At 44.8% G+C, this 20,540-nt stretch overlaps 1 protein-coding gene across 1 annotated transcript in view; it reads left to right on the top strand.

The window, feature by feature from the left end:
* NOL8 (nucleolar protein 8) overlaps nt 1-20,540 on the top strand; it is a 270,845-nt gene that overhangs the window by 21,400 nt on the left and 228,905 nt on the right. The window contains exon 2 of the mRNA XM_069206675.1: nt 10,193-10,378. Coding sequence (XP_069062776.1) covers nt 10,240-10,378 — 139 coding nt within the window. The 5' untranslated portion in view covers nt 10,193-10,239. The remainder of the gene's footprint in view (nt 1-10,192; nt 10,379-20,540) is intronic.

The raw sequence follows: 20,540 nt of genomic DNA, 5'->3' as shown, positions 1-20,540 counted from the left end.
TGCTCGGAACAGCCCCTCAAGGACACCACAATAAAAATATAATTTGTAAGAAATATGGCTGTGTAACAATACAATTAGCCCCTCGAGGGCATAGCCACATGAAAATAGAATAGCACAAAGTAACGTAATGCAACCATATATTTAGCCCCTAAAGGTTATAGTGCCTTACACATTTTCAGGTCTCGCAGGCATATTGCAATACTAAGACCCTTAAAACACAAACTACTCCAAGCTTTAAAACAAAATATTCCAGCCATAAGAGAGATTAAAAAGGAACTGAACGGTGAGAGGGGTTATTATTTTAGGCCCCACTAACTTAGTGTGGGGAACCAGAGATGACTTAAACTGAAAGGGTGTATCATGCCGGATATTTTGTTGGTGGTCCCATTGTCCTAGGACCACAACAGTTATGGGCAAAAATGTTTTGAGAAAGAATGTTTGCAAAGCATTATTGTGTGACTTTTCCAGAGTGCAGTAAATATAGTAGTATTGCTTTGAGGAATCCTGTGTTTCTTACTAAAACATTTATCAGTTGTAAGTGTTTTTGGGAAAGCTATGGAGCGTGAAGGGGAGAGACAAAATAAATTACTCTGATTAGGTAGCAGTGTGAACAATGTGACCAGCACTCCAATACCGCCGATAGAGTTTGTGCTGTTGGCGCTGTGAGGGCCATGGCTGCCATTGAGCATGAAGGGGAGAGACAAAAGAAAAACATAGATCATCCGTGCTGAAGTATATCGGTAGTCGTACAATAATCCATGTAACAGGTTCAGTCTGCAGGGTGGTAACCAAACCGCCCGAAGGCAGTACATACGTAAAGCATTTACCATTGTTATCAAGAGATTTTTGAAAGGCAAGCCCCCGAATAAGTGAAAGTGATGGGTGTAGGGTGGGTGAAGAACAGGTCAAAGCTTACCTTGTGCGCTCGACCTAAAAGGAAATAAAAAAATGTTATTGCACAAGGGCGCTTGCGTTCAAGAGTGGCAATTGTACTGCACATATATTTTCCCAATTTTTCAAATACCAAGCCTACCCAAAAATGGGATCTACAAAGCTTTCTAAGGCCTAATACTTCGAAAGCTGTGACCGGCACCGCTTTCTAATCAAAAACTCGGAAAGTATTCCGAATTCCTCCACTCCTTCACTGTATTTTTAGCGAGGTTGGTGCTATACAAATTCCAGATACATACAAAACAAATCTAAATGTAGGAGGGTGGGTAAAGCTCTGCACGTAATATTACATTTTTTAGTAAATCAGATCTTTTGCATGCCTTTCTGCAATCTTTGTGGAATGAGAGTCGTAGTTCATATGTGCGCCTGCTTTGGGCTGTCAAGTCAGTTGCACGCTGATTGAATCTGCTGCTGATAGTTGTTTTTACGTTCATAAGACACAGCACTAGCATTTTACTTTCCAAAATCCCGGTAGTTTGAGTCCTCAGAAAGCGGAAATGACATTAATTTGTGCTGCTTTTACAATGTGAAAATGAGAGTGGCTGTTGGTGAAGTGTTCTTAATCAACAACTGCCTTGATAAACCAAATATGCCCTCCATTTCATGCTCCTGTTAGTGTAAGAGCATAGTTTATTTGTAATCACCCTGTAGTAGTTAGCATTATATGCCTGGGGGATTGTTAAGCCCACAAATATATGTTTCATGAAAACCAAATTAAAATACGAAATTTCCTAGCTATCGTGAAGGAAAGTTTCAATTCTATTAAGGACACGGAGGCGAGGATTATGCAAATCTTTCTTCACTCTTTATTCAACAGCAAGTTCAAAGTTAAACAAAACATGAACAGAAAAACTACAAGTTCCATGAGCCCGCCGCCATGGTAACGAGTATCCAATGAGGTGCCCTCCTTCACGTCAGTATAAATGGCCCGAGACACGTCACACTTCCTCGACTTCACTGCAGAAGGAATCCTGGTAGAGTCAATTGGTCGTAGTTTCGGAACCTAAAAAATAGGTGTAATTAGATGCAAATCCGATAGAACACAGGAAACCTACCAAAGGCAACAAAGTTATGAACTCTAAAACACATATAAATGAAAATATATCTGAATCAAGTGTTTACCTGAAAAATTAAAAATATGAGCAGAATAACCAATAAACAAAGGCATAAACGCAAGTATACTACCTTGCTACGCAGATAGATGTAATCGGGAGGGAACATATCCGCGAAATGTATGTGGGTGGGATAATCCTCGCCTCCGTGTCCTTAATAGAATTGAAACTTTCCTTCACGATAGCTAGGAAATTTCGTATTCTATCACAGGACCGGAGGCGAGGATTATGCAAGTTCAAAGCTTACTTACCACCAGTGCGGCTGCGTCGTGAATTGGTTTAAAGTAAAACTTCTTAAAAGTAGACTCTGAAGACCAATCAGCAGCATGCATGATGTCCTCCAACCTGCCCCCCACTTGTATGGCTTTGGAAGCCATAGCTCCCCGAGTAGAATGAGCCCCAAAAACTCGAATATCTATACCTGCCTCAGAGAGAATCCACCGAATCCATCTGGCAATGGAGGGAGAAGAAACCGCCCTAAACGGCTTCTTAATAGAAATCAACAATTGAGTCTCACCTGGAGGTCTACAAGAACTGGTCACTTCCTCATAGACTTTGAGACATCTAACCACACATAGCCTCGGGGAATCAGGAAAAACGGGATAGGACACCGACCTGGTATTATTCTTTGTTCTCCTTGCAATAGTAAACGTGACTCCTTCTGGAGTAAAGACTCGAGCGGAAACATCCAGTGCTCTGATATCTGACACACGCTTACAGGAAATGAGGCAGAGAAGCATGGCTAATTTTGCCGACAATTCCTTCATCGACAAATATTGGTTGTCCCGCCAAGAGGATAAGAGATTAAGAACCAAGTTCACATCCCAGAGCTCCGAATATCTAGGTTGTGGAGGTCTGGAGAGTCTAATACCCCTAAGAAGTTTACAAACCCAGGGATGCCCCCCAATCGGGAGATTATTCAGGGGAGGATGGCCCGCAGAGATGGCCGAGCGAAAAGAATTGATGGTGCGATACGCTAAGCCGGATGCAGCTAATTCCGCCAGGAAATTGATGATGTCGGCAATGCTGGCCCCCATGGGATCGCAGTGTTTGCCCACACACCAACTAGACCACCTATTCCATGCTGATCTATATCGTTTGCATGTACCAGGGGCCCAGGCCTGTGCGATGAAGTTATTAGCTTCCTGCGAAAGCCGTTTGTTTTGCCAATGATGCCGGAAATCTTCCAAGCTATGAGGGGAAGATGACCTTGAAGGATTAGAGGGTGGCAGAACCCCGACGGATCCAGGAGTATCGAGGGAAAATCCGGGAGGCGAAGAGGACACTCGCACGAGAGTTCCAGCAGAGTCGGGAACCATGCCTGTGATCTCCACCAAGGGGTTATTAGAATCACCGTCGCCTCTTGGCGGCGAACTTGAGCAGCAACCCGCGGGATAAGAAGAAACGGGGGAAAAGCATAACCCTGAAGAGTGCCCCAATGTTGGAGAAACGCATCTACTGCCATCGCTCCCGGATCCGGACGCCAGCTGAAGTATAGGGGAAGCTGGGCATTCCAACGAGACGCAAAGAGATCCACTGAACAGGGACCCCAATGATCCATGATCGCCTGAAAAACCGAGCGATGTAGTCGCCAATCGCTGGGATCCCGGAGAAACCGAGAATTCCAGTCTGCCCACACATTCTGGGTTCCCGGAAGATACTCCGCTGTGACTGAGATTTGGTGTTGAAGGCAAAAATGCCAAAAATCTATCGCTAGCCCCGCTAGGGCTCTTGATCTTGTTCCCCCTAAACGATTTATGTATTGCACTGCCGATACGTTGTCCATCCGTAGTAGAACTACGCATGAGACCTTGTTTCTCGTGAGAGACTTGATTGCAAAAGAACCCGCCAGGAGCTCCAGGCAGTTGATATGCATGGTTAGTTCCTGCGGGGTCCAGCGTCCCCCCAACGAGATGTCCCCGCAACGAGCCCCCCATCACTGGCGACTGGCATCTGACTCGATCACCAGATCCGGGGCCGCTCCAAAGATGGCCCTGCCATTCCATGCCTCCATGTGGTCCAGCCACCAACACAACTCCGTCCTTGCCTCTTGAGACAGGGAGATCAACTCGGAGTACGTCACCCCTCGGCGAAGGTGAAACGCTTTCAAGCGTTGCAGGGCTCTGTAGTGTAGGGGACCCGGAAAAATGGCTTGAATCGAAGACGAAAGCAGGCCTACCACTCTGGCTAACTGGCGTAGAGAGATCTGGTCCCGTTGCAGGACCTTTCTCAGTTCCTTCTTTATCTTGGAAATCTTCGTCGCCGGGAGACTGAGAGACGCTGAGCGGGAATCCACTAGAAACCCTAGGAAGACTAACGATTGAGTCGGAGTAAGTTGCGACTTCTGTTGGTTGATCACAAAACCAAGGTCCTGGAAAAGCGCAATAGTTGTGTTCAGATTGAACATCAACCGAGACCTGGACTGATCCATCAAAAGGATGTCGTCCAGATAAATTATGAGGCGAATGCCTTGTAACCTCAGAGTTTCCACTACTGGTTTGAGAAGTTTTGTGAAGCACCACGGCGCCGACGACAGGCCGAAGGGGAGTGTGGTGAATTCGAACACCTGGTTGTTCCATAAGAATTGCAGGAATCTGCGATGGGGTGGAAAAATAGGGACCGTGAGGTACGCGTCCTTGAGATCTAGACGAACCATCCAGTCCTCTTGTAAGAGGAGGTCGCGGAGCATGTGAATACCCTCCATTTTGAAATGTCTGTAAACCACCCACTCGTTGAAAGCACGAAGATTGATAACGGGACGAAACCCTTTGTCCTTCTTTTCCACCAAGAAGATGTTGCTTACGAAGCCTGTGGGGTGAAGGGAAGTAAAGGAAATGGCACCTTTGTGAAGAAGGGCCTGAACCTCTAAATCTATGAGTTCTGAGTCTTCTGCCGAGAACGCGATGGGCTGAGGCAGTTTCTCCTGAAATGGGGTACCCCAGAATTCTATTTGAAAACCTGAGACAGTTTGCAGAACCCATGCGTCGGAGGTAATGCGCCTCCAATTGTCCCTGAAAAACCTCAATCTCCCGCCAAAATTTGTTGGGGAAAAAGGGATAAGCCTCACCCGAGGGACCTCCTGGGGCATTATATGCTCCTCGTGCATTTCTGGAACCTCTGCTTCTTCCCCTGCCTCTGTTGGGGAAGAAGGTTCCTTGTCTGCCGTCCCTCCAACCGTTGTTGCGGAAGGAGCTGGGGCCTTGCTGGAAAGGACGGCCGGAAGAGCGACCCCTGCCTCGCCCGGCCCCGCCAAAAACCTTGTTGGGGAAAACCTTCTTAATCGAAGATTGCGCTTTATCCAAAGCTGAAAACGTAGCCACAAATTTTCCCAACTCTTTCACAAAGGGATCGCCAAATAAATTGCCTTGGGCAACAGCCCCTGCCTCCGAGTTAGACAGTTCCCCTAACTTGGGGTCGATTTTGATCAATAAAGATCTGCGTCTTTCTGCAGAGATGGCACAGTTCGCGTTGCCCAGAAGACAAACAGCTCTCTGAGCCCATCCCGCTATGATGTCCGTCTGAAGGGGAGTGTTTGCTTGCTTGGCCCGCTCCGCCAATTGAATAATCTGTGTGAGGGGACCTAACACATCAAGAAGTTTATCCTGGCATGCCCTCCAGGAGCGATCAATCCCTTTTTTGGGATCCTTGGTGTACTTGGAAAAAACGTACACATTTTTGGGTCAATAACTGGCGTGAAAGCGACCTTATCCGATAAAGACGGGCGTGGGCACTCCGCCCGTAGACGAGTGCGCACCTCTTTGTCCAGAGGTTGCCTAATTTTACTGGCGACATATTCAGCCACCTTGTGGTCTGGACGCCACTCCGAGGAACGCGGATGGTAGATACCCTCCGGTTCAAACATATCGGAGTCAGAATCAGCGTGATCCGAAGGATCTGGTAGGGTAGCACCCGGACGCCAAGGGCGACCCGAGTCGTCATCTAAAGATGATGAGTCCTCATCTGAACTTCCCATGAAGCCTTTGGGGGATCCCAGATCAGGGTTCCATAGGTGGTGAAGCTTGTCACCCAGTACTCCGGGCAAACGGTCCTCCCGGGAGGGTACGCGCTTATGCGCGCGCGCACTCTTGGGATTGGGTGAAAATACACCATCCCCCAGGTGCCCCGCGTCGCGCTTGCGCATTTTCCTGGGGGCCGAAAGGGTAGAGGAATCACCCTCCGCTCCCGTCACACCAAACATGCCCGTACCTCTGGACACCTGTTCAGTAAGCTTAGCTACAGTATCCCTAAGAGGGGCTAAAGCGTGAGAAATAGCCTGGGAAAACAAAGTGTCCACTCCGGGGGGAAGGGTACGGTGAGAGGGACCCTCACCTGGGGACATGTTGGTAAAAGGTTCATTCTCTTGGGAGGAATGCATAATGAGGACTATGACAGAGTGTACACCCAACAAAAAATATACAATATATAGGGTAAAAAATCCCTACCCTCTCTGTCTACCGATAGCGAGCCAAGAAGTAATGCCTTCCCTAATGGGGTAATTCTTACCCAAACGGGTGTCAGGGTAGGGAATAGGAAAAAAATGCACCAAGGTGCCAAGCATGTAGTAGAGGAGAAGCCCTCAATTCTGGGAAAAAAGAAGCAAACGCTAAACGCGAGCCGCGCACTGAGAGGCACGCTCTCCGACGATAAAGAACACAGCGCGCGCTCCCTCTGGTGGGCCCGACGTGTATTAAACACGCCGAGGGCCGAAAGGAAATTAAACGCTCGAGCGGCCCGTCCGTTCCGGACCGCTCATGGCGATAAAGCTGCTACAACAACAGAAAGCCCCGCAAAACAATTGAGCGGCAGCGCGCCAAGTTTAGGAAACAAACCCCCAACGGAGGCAGAAAAGGCACTTATCTGAGCAGTGAAGAAAGAGGAAGTGTGACGTGTCTCGGGCCATTTATACTGACGTGAAGGAGGGCACCTCATTGGATACTCGTTACCATGGCGGCGGGCTCATGGAACTTGTAGTTTTTCTGTTCATGTTTTGTTTAACTTTGAACTTGCTGTTGAATAAAGAGTGAAGAAAGATTTGCATAATCCTCGCCTCCGGTCCTGTGATAGAATCTGCTTTTCCTCACGATCATATATGCACGCCATATTGGACAACGCACAAAGCTCACATCCTTTAAGTGGGGGTTATTTACTTTTTTTCACTTTATTGGTCTTTACCAGAAAGACTCCCGTGGGCACACTTATGAGATGGAAATGGCGGTCAGACAATGGCTCCGCTGGGTAAACTATTAGCCAAGAGCGATGGGTGAGCCTGAGCATCCCTTCGCCTGGGTTCAGTATCTGGACGACGACGCAGATAATGCCCGGAATCTGGAAGCCGTATGGAGAACCAGTTCCCCCACTTTCCCCATGCAGATGTTATGTTAAAAACGCTGCTTGCCCCCTAAGCGACGACTGTACCGATCACTGAGAACAAAGTGGCCTAGCTTCCGAAAACGTGGAATTCAGCCTTCCTTATGCTCTCCATATGGAGGCATAGTCTCGCCATTGCTTGACAAAGGCAACCCTCCCCCCCCTTGGAGCTGCCTTTTCACCCCACTGTGCTCGCATAAACTGTTGGTTTCACGTTTCAATAAACCCGCAGCAATGGTCTGCTGGACTGCAGGCCCTTTGAGCTTGGTGAAGGACAAGCATTTAAACGAGTTTCTGTTGGTGCCTTACCTTCCTGCACCTTTACCTACAAATCCTTAGCTGAACATGCTAGCAATCAACAATAAGCATCTTTTCTAGAAACCTTGTATTTTCCACAGCTTTCCAGTCCTAGAGCATGATATGTTTTTTTTTTTTTTTTAGATGACTTGATATAAAGTCGGAGACTGAAGGAATTTCCAAGGTAGACTTTATTCCATCTCCAAAACTTCTATTGTCTCTTCCCTTCACACAGTTCACGTCCAGCTCCTCACAACAGCCTACTCCTCTTCCCTCCACCCCCAACATTCCGATCGTCCTAATCTTGGACCACGGGGGGGGGAAGAAAAAGGGAACTACCATTCCTACTCCATTGTTTATTCTAACACATATTTACATTATTATGATTTTATTCCATAACTTAATCTATTTGAATTGTAATAAAATATTCCTATGTCAAAATCTATATGATAAGTAAATATTTGTGTTATACCAACTATATTACAACGGGACTACATTTAGTTTTGTGTTAAGAATTAGTGGCGTTATTCTATGGAAAACACGTGTGTACTTTTGCTAGGAACCTATTTCAATTCTCTAATAGTAAATAATAACTAGAGGATGCGTGGGAATGCATTTGTGAGGTGGCTGCTGCTGCAAACCTCCAGTGGAGGGTGGGCAGGGGTGTAGACAGGGACAGGGAAATTGAAAGAATATTTATATTTTTGAAAAACAAGTGCGACTGTGCTGTGTAAAGCCCAGCGAGATGACGCTGTGTAGGAAAGAAAAAGAAAAAGTAGTTCAGAAACCATGTGGAAAACAAGGAGCCTCATATGTTTTCAGTAGTTGGCTGGTGGGCTTGAGGAGGACTAAACACCGGAAAAGGCATGATGTATGCATGCCTTTCACAAATGAAATTAAGCAAATTTAAAAGGCAAGCCCACAAACCAAAGAAAGTGATGGGTGTGACATGGGCGCGGTTAAAAGCCCACAGAGACATTACAACAGGCGGGAGCCTCAACCCTAAATATTGGAACAAATGTATGAGGTGAGCCTGTTACTAACTCTGGGTCCACTTCTTCGAACATTATGCGATAAATTTACCCATTACACCATTTCACAGGGCACAGCAATGAGTAGTCTGTACCAGTAAGATGCACTATTATTTTGATATGTCTTGTTGGCAAACCCACTAGTGGTAAATACTAAGTGAAGACGTTTTACACATTGAGAACAAGTCACAGTACAATTTCATACAAAAATGAGACAGACTATTTTTTGTTGATGCTTGTGTTTGGGAAGAATTGGCAGATGTGAATTTGGTGAGTAGTGTAGATCTGTTGTTGCTTTCAGAAACAATAATGTGTTCTTAAAAACATTCTAAGCCTGCCTGCAAAAATAATAATTTGTGTTTTCATGTAATGTTTTTTACCACCTTTTCTTTTGCAGCATTATAGCCCTATTCACAAGATGCCTTCCCCCAACTCATTGGTGCTCCATTTATTGCCCACTAAAGGGTGAAGTGTCAACATAACACTTACAAACCTAGATAGGCGTCAGGAGTGCTGAACCTACAAAGCTATCATCATACTGAGCTATCTTAAAATGGCTTGTTTAAAAAGATGTTTGTATTTTTAGTGACGTTATCGCTTAATGACTGGATGAATACTTGCATCCAGTTAGGTTCTCCACTTAATAACCTGCACTTTCAAATAGTGTTTAATGATTTCTAGATCTGATTAGCAGCATATAACTTGTACGTTTGTATTCTAGGATAAACATAGTGCTATTCAATCTTTTATGGCTAGGATGGTTTGGAGTGAATATACAAACCTTACACATGTTTTCTTGAAAATAGTATTGACTTCAGAACTATTCAAAGTCCATAAGGACATCTTTAATGATTTCAGCTACATACGATCTCCTTTCATATTTGGTAGCTTCCAAGTAGCCAGTGTGGTCGAGGTAACAGGGATTGCAAAGTTTGAGTTGTTTACAGTGGCAGTGAGTATTGTGCCCAGCGCCCTCAAAGTGATTTCTGCATGCACAGATGAAGACATTTCAGGGGAAAGAAGAACCAAGAAATCCAGTGCTCCATGCCAGTTAATTGCCTCCCATGTAAATAGTGAAGATGCTCTTAAATAGTTTTTATTACAGTGATTGACATGGTTTCAGTGTCGTCCCCAGGCAGAAGGGGTGCTGGCGGGCATGACCTGGACCATCTGTGGTGTGCCACATACACCAATAGGGTGTTCCAGATGACAGAGTCTGGAGTGGCCAAGCCGTCAGGCCCATTACAAACCACAGCCCTCTAAATGGTTCAGAAGGGAGGTCTTAGAAGTGGACTAATTTGTGTTATGAGTCTTGTTACTACCCTCCTCAAAATGAGTCCCTTAGTTGCTAAAGCCCCACTCAAAATCAGGTCTCTAGTGCGGTAAATTCTTCTGTGCTTCCATAATTCAAAAGTGTTGTTTAATGTTTTGCAGATGAATCCAAGGACTGCTTACTAGATCCATCCCCTGTTAAAAAACAAATGGAGAAAAATAAATCTGTGAAGCGCTTGTACGTTGGGGGGCTTGGCCATACAATATCTCAAGCAGAGCTCGAAGAAAGATTCAGCAAATTTGGAGATGTTACTGATGTTGAAATTGTTGCTAGAAAAGATGAACAAGGTAAGGTGTTTTTACATGTATGTAAATATAATTTTCATATTCATAGTAACTTGTTATCTTAAACATTTGGGTGATATTATACAGTACACTCCATCCACATGTTTTGGAATAGTCAAGAGTGGTAGATGGGAAGTGTATCTTTCTCAACCATGCAGTGTCTGAAAAATAAAAATAAATTAGTTGATTTGTGCTGATAAAAAATAAATAAAAATTAGGCTAGTTAAAAACAATCCAACTCTTATGCATTATATAGCATTGTATGGCACTTCAGTCCACCAACATCGAAGTTAGTTAGTTTGAGTTGTTGACGTCCAGTCCTAACTCATATGGTCCTGACTCATACTCCTGGAAGGCTGATAAAGATGTGAATCACTCACCCTTGTTTAAAATTAATGTCTGGTTTATGTGGTTTAAGAGACTTTTCCCAGTTCCTAGGGAATGCACCAGTGCATCTGTGGGAAAGTGAATTGTTAGTTGGGGTGGATGTTAGTCCCTAAAATTATAGATCCAGTTAAAGGTTTCAGTAATTTAAACCTGCGCTGAGCCCCTACCAGTTGTGGCACAGAGCAAGCAAGCTTACCTTAGAGAAAATGTATAAAGCATTTAGAAGTACCCAAACAGTTTAAAAGTAACCAACATAACACAATATAAATCTCACTCCAGTTTAAAATAATAGAGTAAAAATTAATGAACAAAACGACACCAAAACTACAAAAATCCAAGAAGAGAACTCTGAGATATGATTTTTTAAAATGATTTAAATAAAAATAGTGCCAACAATTGCTGTAGATCAGGACATAGGTGTGATTTTAGGCCAGCCGCGATCCAACGCACGTTGGGAACGCTAACCAGGTTCAACCTGATCAGAGGTTTTAGCTTGGCACTTAGGGCCTGATTACGCTGTTACTCCTTCCGCCGTATTACAATTCCATTATATCCTAGGGAGCTCGTACTATGGTGGATGGAATATAAGTCACATTTATGACGGAGGTTTCCATCCACAAAGGTCATGATCAGGCCCTAGTCCTTTTTTTTTTTTTTTTTTCTGGAAGTCAAAATCCCTTAGCTGGGCAAGGCAGCAGGCTGTATTTGATGAAGTCCTCACAAAGTTGGGTAGGTGTTGGATGAGGTCCCAATGAAGCTGTTGTGTAAAACATTGTGGTTGCTGGTTGGTGAGGGGAGCGATGAAACCCTGCTCGAGCAGGGACCACAGTCCCTGTCAGGGTGAAGTCACAAGCAAACCTTAAATTAACCTGTGCTCCAACCTCAATAACCTTGGCACAGAGCAGTCAGGCTTAACCCAGAAGAAATATGAAAACTGTTAGTGCAACACTTCAAATAGTAAAAAAGTGAAGCACATTACAAAAATTACCCCAGACAAGATGAGAAAAATATAGTACATTTTAATAAAACAGAATCAAAATGGCAAAAATCCAATCAGTAGAACCGAAGATATGCAATTTTAACATTTTAGTGAAAGTACCGCCAAAAAGGAAAAAACACCAACTGTAAATATCTGGTCATACTGGACTGGACACAGTCACAAGTTCAGGCTGACTGCGATGCAGCAAAGCCCGGCTACAGAGACCCAGTTACACCATCTGAACACGAGTACCTTAAATCCTGGTTGTGGGGCATTGCAAGGTCTTGCGTCCTGGATGGGTAGTGAAGTTGAAGCGATGTGTCAGTTGAGGGGAGCTGCGAGGCTGCGGTGCAACGTCCTGCATCGCCGACGAGGGAAGCTTGTGGTGCAAGTCCTGCATCAGGGATGTGTCACGCACTGGCTGGTTGAGAAGAGGCTGCAAGTCTTTCCATGAGAAGTCCTGCATCATTGTCGAGGCTGCCGTTGCGATGCAAGGGCCTGTATCTGGGATGAGCGGCGCAGCAGTGGGTCTGATGCGGCTGGAAGATTGATGCAGAGTCTTTGCACTGGAAGAATCCTCACAACAGAGGGAATGCATCGGTTCTAATTGGGCTTGCGCTGCGCAGCAGAGGTTATGTGTCATTCTATTTAATCCACAGGTGGGATGGCAGAGTACATTGAAGCCCACTTACAAAGGTCCTGGACTGGGTGGCACCACTTGGCAGGGTAGGACTCACAGTTGCAGAGTCCAGGTAATGGTTACAAGAGACTAGCACTTGGAGTCACTCTGGTGGTCTTAGGTACAAGTTGCAGGCCCAGTTCTTCTCACTCAAGCAAGACGTCTTCAGGTCAGCAGTCCATGAGAGTGGCAGTCGTTTCAGCAGCACAGCAGTCCTTCTTTCTACCAGAGCCTTCCACAGGTCCCTAAGTGTACTGAAGAGTTGGTGTCGGACGTCCAGTATTTAAAACCTGTGCCTCCTTTGAAGTGGGAGACGCTTCTAGAGGTTTCCCTTTGAAGTGCACAGGTTTCCTGCCTCCCCTGCCCTGGCTCCACAGTAACTACAGGTGGTATGCAATCCTTTGTGTGATGCCAGGACACAGCCTATCCAGGTGCAGGTGGGGCTTTCCCCAACTTTGCCCTCCCATCCTGCCGGTGATGGCTTATCCAGGGACACCTAAGCTCTCTACTGTGAATAGCTGTTCAGGCACAAAAACCAACAACACCCAGTCGTGTGACCCAGAGACAGGTGCAAAGCACTAAATGACTAAGGGATAAGCCAAAGTTATGTCTTAAGGAGTGAGCACACTATGGAAGAGTAAGGCAAAACGTTTGGGTGAAGACCACCCTATGGCTGATAGGTCTAACACATTAGCATTACTAGGAAAAACTCAGGGAGGGAGAAAATCAAATCTCACGCCCATGGAAGTTCTTTTACCGGTCAAATACTTTTGGCATCTTCAGCAGGCCCAGATCTATACCTTCAGACTTGGGGCCTGATTACAACTTTGCCGGAGGAGGTTAATCCAGCCCAAATGTGACAGATATCCCGCCCACGGATATCCCGCCCACCGTATTACGAGTTCCATAGGATATAATGGACTTGTAATATGGCGGGCGGGATATCCGTCACATTTGGGACGGATTAATCCCCTCCGCCAAAGTTGTAATCAAGCCCTTAGTCTCTTTTTTGGTGGTAGGAACTCTTCAGCGGGCAAGGCTGCTGCTGTATCTGACATGGAGTGCCATGAGGCCAGATACCTTCTTGACGAGGGTCAGCAGAATCCTCTAAGGCCACAGACAGCAGGCTCAGTCCTCTTCTTTTCTTTTGCATGTCCAGAAAGTGTTCTGGAGATGGTGCCTGGGTATGTGACATTTATGCCTGCCACTAGCTACTGGGAGGGGGTGAAACCTGGTCCCTTCCTAACCAGTGGGGTAAACATTCCCAGGGGTAAACCCTACCCACGTTTGTAGCAGTTCCTGTTTGCCCTATTGCAAACTGTTAGAAATGGGGTCTCTAGTTAGCAGTAGGTTGCACCCTGTCCAAGTAAAGACCTTCACTCTAGTGAGTAAAAGAGCCACACAGCTAAGATAGCCCCTGCTCACCCCCTGGGTAACTTGGCACGAGCAGTCAGGCTTATCCTGGAGGCAATATGTAAAGTATTTGTATGCACACACAGTGACACAGTGAAAACGCCGCAAATGTACTCCACACCAGTTTAGAAAAATAGCCACTATTTATTGAATAAAACAAGACCAAAACAACCAAATGCAACATAAACAAGCAAAGATACAAATGTTCAAAGATTAAACTTCAGTATAGCGCTGAGAGACAAAATAGCTCCAACTGGGGCTATCATGACGTCGTCGACAAAGTCGTTCCCAACAGTCCAGACCCACTCGCCAAGGGAGTGTGGGCCGGTCACAGTGTCGCACGGACCCCAAGGTACAGTACCTTTGAAAATGATGAAACAAAGACATTGCACGGAGTTAGGGAGGTGAGACATTACTGGAGTCGGTGCGGCGTCGGTTCCTTACTTCTTACGGGGAGGTAAGGCATCAGTTCCTTACTGCTAGGCAGGAGAGGTGAGGCACCGGTTCCTTACGGTTGCACGGGTGGTGATGCGGCATCAGTGGTGAGGTGTCAGTTCCTTAACATCCGGCGGGGTAGATGAGCCCAGCAGGTCAAGACGTGGGGTGTTGAGTTTGCGGTGTCGCGATCACACCACCGGGTGCTTTGGAGGTGCTGCAGCGACATTGGTCGCAGTAGTTGCTCTCAGTGGGTACCACGGCTCCTGCTGCAGACAGAGGTGCGGAGTCAGATAGCGGCGTCAGTTCCGAAGTCACTCTGGAGTCGTTGCACTTTGTTTCCTCTTGGTTTCACCAGAACTCACTTCCATGGTCCCAGGAACTGGATTTGGCACCACTTGCCAAGTCAGTACTCTTAGCAAAAGAGCCCAGGTGCTGACAGATAAAGTCTTTGATGTCCCTGAGACTTCTTAACAGAAAGCAGGCTCAGTTCAAGATATTGGAGAACTTTGGAAATCAGGATGTAGAAAGCAAAGTCCAGTCCTTGCACTCCCAGGGTAGAAGCAGTAGGCCAGCACAGCAAAGCAACAGGCAGAGTGGCAGTCCCTCCTAGCATTCAGCTCTTCTTCCTGGCAGAATGTCCTCAGTCCAGAAGTGTTCTAAAGTTGTGGGGTCAGAGGTCCATTTATACCCATTTCTGTCTTTAAAGTATGCAAACCTCAAAGTAGTGAACAAGACCCCTGAATAGGGGTGTAGTGAACAAGACCCTGCCTTTCCTGCTCGGGCTCTAGACATGCTCTAGGGTGTTGGAGACTGTTTTGTGTTAGAACAGGCACACCCCTATTCAGGTGCAAGTTTCAGCTCTTCCCACCACTCTAGCCCAGGAAGACCCATCAGGATATGCAGGGCACACCTCAGCTCCTTTTGTGTGACTGTCTAGAGTGAATTTACACACAATCCAACTGTCTAAAGCTTTATGTGGTAGCGCACTGTCATTTACAGACAGTAAATTTCGAAGAAATGTCTAAAAACCTTCCCACTAATGTGCATCTTTACTGATAAAACTAAATAGTGTATTAACAATAATCTGTGAACATTGGGTTTCAGAAAACATTTATGAGTTACACATCACCAAGTTAAGTGTTCTGATTTTTTTCATCCTATTAAAATATTTTTTTCATCACACAGAAATACAAGAATGGTCTTTCACAGCTACTGAAATATATTTTGAAACATTTGTAAAGTTGACTTAGTTATATAAATGTTGTGTGTTAGGGAAAACCTGAAAACAAAAGACTTACATGTCGCATAGGTCAGACCGTTCATCTTCCAAAATCCTGGAACTCTGCAGTCATAAGAAAAAGTACTTGCATTGCAAGAAGACAAACTGACTTCTGACCTCTGTCTCAGAACACAGAGCATATGTGACAAGAATAAGATTTAAAGGCATCTTAATCGCTAATTAAGTTTCTGACTGAACAGAACACCTCTTCTTTGTCCATTCACCAGAAGGGTTGAGTGGAATCTAAAAATAGCTCGACCTCATAAAATAAAACTCCATAGTGAGGGGCCCAGTAGATTTTTCGAGCCCTGCAAGACTCGTAACTGTACTTACATACCTCACTCACCTGTTGGATAGCGGCTTAACCTATTCATCATTAAAAGTACACATGGCAGCGATAGTAGCATTCTCTAGGGGCACCTCATGTGACAGTTTCTTCACTCCACCAGTAGTAAAGAGGTTTTTAGAGGGATCAAAAAGAATTGCTCAGCCAAGATCAGTTCCAGCACCAATGTGGAACTTAAACACAGTATTAACACAATTAATGACAAAGCCGTTTGAGTCTATGCACAAAGCGGATCTCAGATCACTCACACTCAGAACTGCATTCCTAACTGCTACCACTTCACTGCAGAGAGTGAGCGAACTGCAAGCACTAACAATACAGGAACTGTCCCTGCAGATACACAAAGACAGCATGGTTCTCTGGACGAACCCATAATTCCTACCTAACGTGGTACGAACTTTTCATGTCAATTAATGCACACAGCTACCAGTGTTTTTCATGGAACCACAAACACATATGGAAATAACCTACACACCTTGGATGTAAGGAGAGGTTTAATATACTATCAGCAAGAAACAAGAGAGTTTCATAAGGGAAACCAGTTCGTATCCTTCGCAAAAACAACCAAAGGGTCCCCAGTAACAAAGGGAACAATCTGTAGTTGGATTGTAGAAACATTACAAACCTGCTACTCAGGGGCAGGGATAACACTGCTCAAAGGCACACCCAACAAGAAAGAAGGATGCAATGTTAGCTTTCCTGTCAAACGTACTAGTAGACAATGGGCACCTTCACACACAATTGCAAAATAATATTGTTTGGATGTTCAAATGAACAAGGAGGCACAAGCGGGACAAAAAGTACTGCTGCACCCGTTTGCCAAATCTTCCTCATTTCATCCAACCCAAGGGAAAGGATACTGCTACATAATCTAATGCAAAGCATATGAATTCAGAAAAGGATTCATGCTGCAAAACAAAATGGTTATTTGCCTGTAGGAGTAGTTTTCTGGTTTCACATGCGACCCAACTGCCTCCCCTGAAATGGGAGATATTACAGTCAGGCGGGAACAATAGAGATAAAACAGCAATGAGTAAAATTCCAAAATATGGGAAAAAGAATCCAAGAACGGCGACTACTCACATGAACATCATGGATGCAGTCTGACATCCTATATGGGATGGGCATACCACCAAATGGTGGTGAACGAAGCCCATGAAAGAAAAAAAAAAAGACAATTCCGGACCAAAACTCTAGATGGCGCAGTAATGCAAAGAATGTGAATCCAGAAAACTCTTCAAACTGCAGAACTACTTCTACTGGTAAGTAACCATTTTGTTTTCAGGCACTCCCACATCACCATTCATGTTGCATATTTTCCCACCCAGCCTCCTACCCCCGTCGTTAGTTCTCTTGCCTCACACTCATCCCAGCCACCTCCCACCCTGTCCCATCTCCCCCACACCATGTCTGTTTCTTCTCCCCCTATAACTCATCCACGTTTTCGGTTCTTTTCTCTTTTTGTCTTTCCCTGCCCTTTATTTTGCCTGCGTGGTCTTGTCAGAGGCTCTGTCTGAAGCTTTTGATGTGGGTATGGGTCTTACCCGGCTCCACAGGCAGACGGGTAAGACCCGTGCACGTCCGTTTTCAGATCTCTACCAAGCACTACTGTCCGCTAGACAGGAGCAGGGCTCCCTGGCAGGGTACAGAGAAACACACAAACGTTTTCTTAGCTTCCACATTCAGGCAGTTCATCGGCTTTTACTGCCTCCATTACTCATCTGTCGCATCATAACATGGCCACTATAACCTCGCTCACCATCTCATGGTCTGTGTCTCCTTAAGTCTCTTGACCAGAAAAACGCATCTTTAACCAGACACTGCACATGTGTGATAGTACCTAAGTGGTCGATTGAGAAGCTGATCAGAGCACTCTGTTGATGATTTAGGTTTTTCCATGCTTTCCATACCCTGCAATGATTTCAGAGCGCCCGGAAAAATTACATTGTGTTTTTTCTGGCACACTCTTCTTCCTTGCAATAAAGCCTTGCGTATGTTCTCTTTTGACCATTGTCGTTGCTCCAGAAACCTGCCTCCTTCAATGTTAAAACAAATACTTTGATTCACTCACTAAAAAAAGCATCACTTTTTCAATCTGCCTTTGTTTATGTTTTTCTGTCTTCGTTTCTCAAAATTGATTGTTTAAATTAAACAGAAATTGTGTTGCGGTTGGTCTAACCATAACCTAGCTCTTCACCACCATCCTGCCCCCACAGCCTTAGTAACTGCTTGCATTTTCTAGGTTATAGGCGGCGTGGGGTGATGGGGTAAGGGTATATCGGACGCACCCATGTTACTCCTCATCAGACATTCAGGTGAAAATACAGCATTGTGCAAAGTATGAGATGCTGTGTGTTCCACAGCTACGGCGAGCACATATACCTTACTTATATCCTTTTTCTAGTCATCTCATTTTGTTGTTACAAGTAATATTTTGCACTCTCCCAGTACATATTTTTAATTGCTTTGTAATAGTTCAAGCCAGCCTAGTTGGAGCACACAAGGTGCTCACTCCCAAGGGACACAAGACGGGAGGTGTGATTATGTATCGGGGTTATACTTACCCTTTTTACTGATTGATGTACCTTGAAAATGCCAGTTTGTCTCAGGCTGTGCTGTGTGTTTTAGCCAGGCAGTCACCTTGTGTTTTGAGAGATGAAATTTGTCAATTTCCTCACATTTAAAAATCTTGTTTTTCAGAGCACTCTAACATTTTTTTAAAGATGCAGCACCCCATAATAGCGCATGTTGTGCAGAAGCGCAGCTGAAAAAAATGGAAAAAAGCAATATGATGTGTCCAGCACTGACCACATTACAGCCCTTTTTTTATTTTACTTTCAGCCATGATGTTGTGTAATATGGCTAAAACCATTGTCAGAGTCAATAGGTCTCACATTTGACAGTTCACACAGGATGCAAGTTCCATTCAGTGATGGTTATTCATTGGGTATTGGGTATTGGGTATTCAATACAGGTTTGTCACAAGTAATCTCTCTGTTTTTGGGGGGGTAGGAGATGAGGGTAGAGGTGTGTACAAAATCTCAATTTTTAGTTTTTTTTACAGCCATCTACTGCAAAAAAGACTGAAGATTTACACCAAATCTGGCATAAAGATACATCTTTGTATCATTTCCAGCCCATTTAGGAGTTTGGTCTAAATCTACACAGTAATTTGATTGGTACTAGGAAGATTAAAAAATGCTAATACACTGTATGGTGTATATGTGTACCACTAGAAAAGTCCCCAAAGATTTAAAAGTTAAAATGAAACTTGATTGTGTAGCATCCATTGAGGTTTGCCAACTCATATTGATGGTTTGCAAATTAGTCCAAACGTGATTGGTTGACAGAATGTCTAGTATTTTCAGACTTTGTTGCAATTATTGGAATTGTGGCCCGTTTGCAAAATGTTTGCTGGAAAAAGTTTGGCTGTGCCATAAACATACAATGTCTAGGCGAGTTGAAAGGGGGGCGTTTGATAAGACAATAGTCACAAGAAAAACATTTTGTCCCAAAGACTACCATACCGCATTCAAGCATATAGCAATGAGACAATGTTACTATAAATGCAGTTACCATTCCTAAATTGAATAGTTTGAAAACACTGGGGCTTACCTTTGACCCCACATTGACTGGAGCACCAAGTGATATGGTAGCACAGAACTGTAACATTATCCGGAACTTAATATGCATCATCACATACTCACCTGGGTCCAACCGCAGAGATGATACTGGACATCCAAACCTAGCTGGGGCAGCTTAATGAAACAAGTAACATCTGTCTGGTTCCAAAAACTGCCAGAGGGGAAAAGGGATGGGATAAAACAACAAATGATGAACCTGCGTCACTGAGGGAACTGCTCGGCTGTCTTGTGCACTGCCTAGTAAGAATGGGACTCCGTGGACCTCGTTATCCTCAAACCTGGTGTGATACACATAAAACAACAAGAGGCAAAATTACCCATAGGTTCCAACCTCAAAATTATCTATCAGTTGTTTACACTGTTTGTATGCTTTCAGACTTTCTTCGTAAATATCCCATGAGAGAGAGAGAGAGCGAGCAAAAACCATTTCAAGAATAAACTGGAGATTTTCTGGCACTCCGGAACATACAGGATTCTGATTCAAACTCACAACTTCAAACTCAAGAAGTTTCTCCCAAAATACTACATACAACTTGCCAGAAACTCAGTGGTCAAGTTTTAGTTCCAGTTCAGTAGAGTTCTGAACACTGGGCCTCCGTGGGGGGTCGGTACTCAAACAATGTCCAATATCAGAAAAATGTGCTAACACCTTCAAAGGAATCGGCTTTTGGATTAACTGTAACCTATGGATTTGTGTGCATTAACCTGAGCAATTAACCATGGCAGTACTTAAACTGGAATCCAAAGACAAAAGGGAGCTCCGTGCAAGTAGCTCAAGTGAATGCAGAATCGTAGCCCATGAAGGAAGACACTGGAAGCGTGGCAGTTACTTGGATCAAGGAAACATCAGAAAGGCTTGGAAGACTAGAGTGCTGGAAGTTCCAGGCGACTCAGGAGGTGAGTGCAGGACTGGAACAACGCTAAGGCTGATACAGGTTCAGAGGGGCTATTTATACTGGAAGGAAAAAGTGTTTCAGATAGACATGTGTCCCATGTGGAA

The sequence above is a fragment of the Pleurodeles waltl genome, chromosome 9, assembly GCF_031143425.1.
Source record: "Pleurodeles waltl isolate 20211129_DDA chromosome 9, aPleWal1.hap1.20221129, whole genome shotgun sequence".
Taxonomy (NCBI): domain Eukaryota; kingdom Metazoa; phylum Chordata; class Amphibia; order Caudata; family Salamandridae; genus Pleurodeles; species Pleurodeles waltl.
The sequence above is the reverse complement of the archived record's forward strand: the minus strand, read 5'-3'. Positions and strand labels throughout refer to the sequence as shown.